A 6,465-nucleotide genomic window follows, 5' to 3' on the forward strand; every position below is an offset into this window, starting at 1 on the left:
AACAGTTCTTGGGCCTTGGACTTTACCATGATAATTTAAAAAGACACTGTGATACTGCCACACACACTGGGGGCATTAGGGGTTGTGGGACTGGTCAGTGCTCAAATTTAGGCCTAGTATGTTATTACCTATTCCATTTAAGTACATTTTTGGAAGCTACTTGTGGTGTAACTCCTTATGCATTTAATGTGTATCTTACTCTTGTTTTTTCTTGGTTGATGTTTGGAAATGGATGAAGAATCTAGCCTTGAGTTCTTTGCCCTTGACTGAATGTGATAACCTGGTTTTGATTCCACCTGTCCCCTCCCCCCTTTACTTAATTTCATCTTATTGTTTTGCATTGTGTTTCTAAATTACTGGCTTTGGCTTGGTTTTCCCTGAATGTTTTTGCAGTCTGGTTTGAGTATCTGGCTTTGGGCATCCCTCCTGAACTTGGACTCCATCTGCACTTATTGTTGTGGTCCTTGGAAAGCACAGCTGGGTTTTTTTTTTTTCCTCAGAAAGGTGACACTGTTTGTTAATATTTTATATGTGTATATGTCTTTCTCTTGTCTTCTCTTGAAAGACTGGAAAGAAGGCCGTGAAAGCCGTCCTGTGGGTTTCAGCAGATGGACTCCGAGTTGTGGATGAAAAAACTAAGGTTAGATTTGTCTGGACTTAATTGTAATCGTTTGTGTGTTGTGTGTTCTCCCTAGTGATCAGGTCTGATTCCATTAAGCTATTGTAGTCACTGTACATCCTTCCGCTTTGTCCAAAGTGCAGCCCTCTGAGGGATTTTTAGTATGCATGAAGCCAACTTAGTTACTCATTACCTCCTTAAAAAGGAAATTTTCTCAGCAGTACACTTCTGGCTTGTTTCACATGACAGAGCATGTTTGTTCTGCTCAACATTAGCATTTAATGTTAAAATTGGGGTCTTTTTTGTTCCTATATATAACAAAACTGTTATCTACCAGAGATTTTACTTGAATTATGAGTAGCAATGTCTGAACCTGCATGTCTTTCCTTCCTGAACAGTATGTTTTGAAAAGTGATGTTTAAATTGATTAACCTGCTTTTTCTCCAGAAGCCTCTGTTAAGGCAAATCTCATGAATCTGGAGGTTGGTTCATTTAGTAAACATTTATTTAGGTCCAATAAATTACGTAAGTACTCTGAGCAGCATTCGCTGTGTGGGAGAAAAGAATCCCACAGGACTCGGCTTAACCTTGACATTATGTGTCTGTGGGTCTGGAGGATAGAGAAGACAGACTGTCTGTCTTAAGGGCAGAATTGTTACAAAGATACAAGTAATCTTGAATAAAAATCTCCCAAGAAATGGCCAAAGGCCAGGAATTTCTTAGCTCAAATGTGACCTCTGCAGTTAGTTAAACCTAGAAATTACTTTTGTTCTAGAAGAAAGGGAGAAAAGCTTATCAGATAAAGAACACTTTTTTACCACATGGCTTTTAACTTGCCTAGTTTGGTTGATTATTCAAAACGTTGATGACCAGAATTGTAGTAATTTCATCACTTTTGAGGAGTTTTACTCTCCCCCATACTAAAAATAAAAATAAAGAGTGGCCTTTAGAGGTAAATGGTTGCTAGCATATGCAGTCATTTTGTTCAGTTTTTCCAATAAGAATGTGGGGTTTTGTTTTTTTTTAATGCCATCCTGGAGGAGCACTGCCTCTCTTGGGGTGGTAGAATACATTGCTTTACAGTTTAAGGGTGTGATGCTGCTCTCTGGTGGCCCAATACAACATAACCAGTGGTTTTGCTCAGATAATAAATCCAGTGATACTAGTATTGGTATCAATGTCTATACCAAAGAAAATAACTATTTTCACAAGCTATCATGAGACCCTCTCACCCAAGTAATAAATAGAATTGGCTCTAGACCTCACATGTTTGCTTTTAAGATGTTTCTCCTTGAAGTACATTTTTTTTTTTTTTAGGAAGCCATTTGATAATGTGTTCCTTATAGAATTCATTGAATGTTTTAGTGCAGAAAATAAAACAGTCATAAAAATTAAAAATTTAAGTTTCTAAGGAAGAGAAAAGGGGAAAATCAAGATCTGAATTACAATGCATATCAGGAAGACAGATTTCTATAAGCTCAAGGCAACTATGGGATCATATGGTGCCATGGAAAGAATACTGAAAATTTGTGGTTCAACTCTGAGTCTGAATCCCATTTCTACCTCTCTGTGCCTGTGTGATGTTGGGCAAGGCACTGAACCTTTACAAGGAGGCTGAACCTTGAAGGTCCCATCTACCTCTAAATTTGTGATCCAAGACTTTCCACCAAACCTGAGAATCCAAGGCAAGAAGATGAATCCAACAAATGAACAGAATGATTGCCTAAAGTCAAACCTAAAAACACTAAAGCAATAAAAGAGATAAGAAAGGAAACCAACCAGTCCACAACCATTAAAATGTGGATAGAGAATAGAGAACTGGCCTTGAGGCCAAGAAAACATGGGTTCAAGTCCTACCTCTGACTGTGACCTTGTGTAAGTCGCTTAACTTCTTGACTCTCTAGGTAAATCTTTTAAGAGTATAGATTGAGAAGGTGCCAACCTGCATTGCTAGAGGGAGTTTTCTTGCCCCCGAATTCTCCTATGCCACAGGTCAGTACCTGGCTATACTATGCGCCAGGTACTGGGGCTCAGAGCTAGAGTTACAAAAAGAAAAATAAAATGGTTCTTGCCCTCAAGTTGCTTGCAATCTGTTGGGGGAGACAATATGTTCACAAATAAATATACTCAAAATAAATACAAGGTAATTGGGGAGGTAATTCTCCTAGCAGAACCTGGAGGGATTAGGGAGGGCTTCGTGTGGAAAGGTAGGTTTTTGAGCAGTTTGAAGGAAACTGTGGATTCTAAGAAGTGATGTAGTGAGTGCATTCCAGGCACGGGGGACCGACTGGTAGGTACAGAGATAAACTGTCATATTTGAGGGACAACAAAACTTGACCATGGTTATGTTTGTGGATAGCAATGGAGGAGCTAGTCAATGGGGAAAGACTGAAAATGGGGATGGGGTGGAAGTAGGGATGATTATGGACTTGATTTGCTTAGAGAAGATGAGAGGAAATGGCATCCAAGGAACATGTAGAAAGATTGCGCTTGGCAAAGAGAAGCATCACTTCTTAATCAGAGACTGGAATAAAGGAGGAGAGAATGGAAGATGAAAAGGCATCAGAATGTAGACAAAAAAAGAAAGTGAGGTCATAGCAAATGATGTCTTATTTCATCAGTAAAGTATGAGGAGACCTGGTCTTCACCTGAGAGGACGGGGTAAAGAGAACATGTGGGAAGCTTGAACAGATGAGAACGTTTGAACAGTCTTTGTGGATAGTGGGATATAGAATCAGGGAGAAGTAAAAGAATTGTCTCAATAATAGGATTCTTTTTTTTTTGTTTTTGAACTCTGTAATGGAAAAGTAGTTAATTTTTTTAAAGTTCTTTGGCAGAGAAGGAAAAGTCCTGGAATACTACCTTTTCCTCTCTCCCTCCAAAAAGCCAAACAACTGTGGCCATATAATAATAATGAATAAAGGTCCCATGTAGAACAAGGGAGTGCCAAAATGGAAGGAAGATTGCCCTTAAAGACAATAGTGCTTATCAAACCTAGCTTTATTTAATCAGTTTCCTTAGACTATTTACAGAAGATTTTACAAAACTGCTTACTAACTGCTGTTTCTGAGGAATGTGAAGCAGACAGAAGACAGGAAAAAGGGCAAGTATAATACTCATCTTGAAAAGGAAAAAAAGGATCTATCAGCTCAACAATGATACTTGGAGAAATGCTACCCAAAAAAATCATCAAATAAGTCATACACACTTACTTAAAGAGCACAGGCTACTTGACAATGAGGCTACACGGTAAGCAAGCAATTCCTACCAAGCTAAGAATGAAATTCATTCTTTTCTATGAAATCTAGGAAAGAAGGGGGAAATATTGTATAATGTGACTTTGCTAACAGTTTTTATTCTATACTAGACAACTTTTATCATAAAATTAGAAAGATAGTAGTTTAAACTATTTCACCAGACTTTAGTCTTCTACAAGACATCTCTAGGGTCCCTTGAGTGTAATGTCAAAGCAGATGTTCTTTTGACTTGTGTCTCTCATATCACCTTTCATTCCACCCCAGCACCTCCAGTATTAAAATTCCAGATTATGAAAAACACTACAAGAAAGTTTCATAAGCTCGGAATTTTAAAAACACTATTTTAGATCGTACTGTCAGATATCTAACTAGAGTATCATTCTCAAAATGAAATTTTTAATATTTTAACATCATTTTAGAGGAATATGAACCCATGGAAATCATCACTAACAAAAACTGGAGAAAGAGAAATTCAATTTACGGTCATAACAAAATGTTTTAAGTAACTGGGATGTAACCTACCAAGAAAAGCATAAGCCCAACATAATGGTAACTATAAAACAACTTTAAGAGAAATAAAGGAAAAATTAAATAATTGGAGATATATTGAATGACAAAAATTGATCACATTCTAAATCACAAAAAAAGGTGGAAATCTTTTATAAATAAGATCAAGAAGCCGTCCATTTTGCATGGTATATTTTAGTTGAATTTCCTGATCCTTTTTTTTTTAATCTTCTGGAAACAGTGAGCTGACTTAAATGACCTCTTGAAATCTCTTGTAATTCTACAATTCTCTTTATTTTAATGTGTGTATAATATATATAGGATGTTCCAAAAATGCAGTTTTAAACTTAGTATTAATAATAATGATAGCTATAATAGCTTTAATAATATAAAACTTCACTAAGACTTGTGGGACACCCTGTATTTGCACACATATGGATATGGATATGTGTGTATAAAATATAGATTGTTGGGTCATGGACCACTTTGGCAATGTGGAAAAGTGTATGGGATGGACGGCTTCTCAGTATAATGTTTTTAAATGCATAAAGTAAAAGATTACAAAAAAGTCAATTCTGTTGAAATGAAGATGTAATTTTTTTCCCCGTTCAAAGTCAGGGAACCTCTGAAATCTATTCATGGACCCAGATTAAGAACCCCTGGTCTAGATAACAAAGCTGTGACTCATAAATTTTTATGTTTTGTTTTTATATCATTGTTATTTTAAACTAATTAGTTTTATCTCTGTAGATATTAAATGTAAGCTATATATAGACATACATGCACAAATTGGATAATGTTCATCTGTTGCTCACAAAAATTTCCTAGTTTCTCCCTGTGATGCTCTTATCCTACCTTTCATATGCACCCAAAAATGAATGTCTCCTTTCCTTTGGCTGGGTAGGTAGTACGTAGCCAGATTTCTGAGCACATTCTGTTTTATTCCATATTAGAGTAAGATCCAAATGTTTTAGACTTTTGAATTTGAGTATTGTAAAATTAGTAAAGCCTTTCTTTCCTTGTGCTTCAATTTTCTAGGACCTCATAGTTGACCAGACAATAGAGAAAGTTTCTTTCTGTGCCCCAGACAGGAACTTTGACAGGGCTTTCTCTTACATTTGTCGGGATGGCACTACACGACGCTGGATTTGCCATTGTTTCATGGCCGTTAAGGACACGGTGAGTTTGTGGCAGCCTGTTTTTTCATAATTACATCCAGAAGCTGGACTTTCTCCAAATTTGGTTAGTCATAAATTTCCCTCCCAAAAACACAGGTAAGAAACTAGATGCTACAGCAGCTACTGATGATATAACAGTGCCCAAGCATAACTTTCTTCTTCCCATTTGGTCATCAAGTTCAAATAACCCAGCATTACATTCAGTAAAGTGAATAGTAGACATTCAGGATTAGTCTAGGGTCCCTGGAGATTAGCTAATGTGCTCATGGCTGTGTACATATCTTTTCGTATGTATCTTCTTTTCTTATGTATTTTATTTTTTTTAAGAATTAAGTATTTTATTTTCAATTCCAAATTCTCTCCCTTCTCTTCTCTGCCCCCATCCCTCCCAAGAAGGCAAGAGAAATAAAACCAATTATAAATATGTATAGACATATAAAACATTTCTGCATTAACCATGCCCCCACCCCCCCAAAAACAAGCAAGAAAAGGAAAGAAGTAGAAGAAAACATGCTTCGATCGGTACCCTGAGTACGTCGGGTCCCTTTCTGTAGGTGGATAAGCTGTTTCCTCCTGAGTCTTTTTGGAATTGTGGCTGGTCATTGTGTTGATCCAAGTCCTTCAGAGTTGGTTAGCTTTACAGTATTGCTATAAATTGCTCTTTTGGTTTTGCTCACTTCACTTTGCATCAGTTCATACAGGTCTTCCCAGGTTTTTTCCGTAACTATCCACCATCATTTCTTACAGTAATGTGTATATATTTAAATTTGAAGTAGCTCATTAGAATTTCAGTTTTCTTAAACTTGAATGAAAGTTGGTTAGCCTACCTGGGAGCTACTTTGATGAAATTAATAGCAGTTGTAAGCACTTTATGTAAACTAGCAAAAAAAAAAAAAAAAAAAAA

General features: G+C 36.6%; 1 protein-coding gene across 6 annotated transcripts in view; it reads left to right on the forward strand.

Annotated features, from left to right (window-relative positions):
• Positions 1–6,465, forward strand: part of NUMB (NUMB endocytic adaptor protein) — a 169,488-nt gene that overhangs the window by 149,323 nt on the left and 13,700 nt on the right. For all 6 annotated transcript variants that reach the window (XM_027844814.1, XM_027844810.1, XM_027844812.1 and 3 more), the window contains 2 exons: positions 566–640; positions 5,422–5,562. In XM_027844814.1, the coding sequence (XP_027700615.1) occupies positions 566–640; positions 5,422–5,562 (216 nt within the window). The remainder of the gene's footprint in view (positions 1–565; positions 641–5,421; positions 5,563–6,465) is intronic.

The sequence above is a fragment of the Vombatus ursinus genome, unplaced genomic scaffold (assembly GCF_900497805.2).
Source record: "Vombatus ursinus unplaced genomic scaffold, bare-nosed wombat genome assembly UNPS02014945.1, whole genome shotgun sequence".
Taxonomy (NCBI): domain Eukaryota; kingdom Metazoa; phylum Chordata; class Mammalia; order Diprotodontia; family Vombatidae; genus Vombatus; species Vombatus ursinus.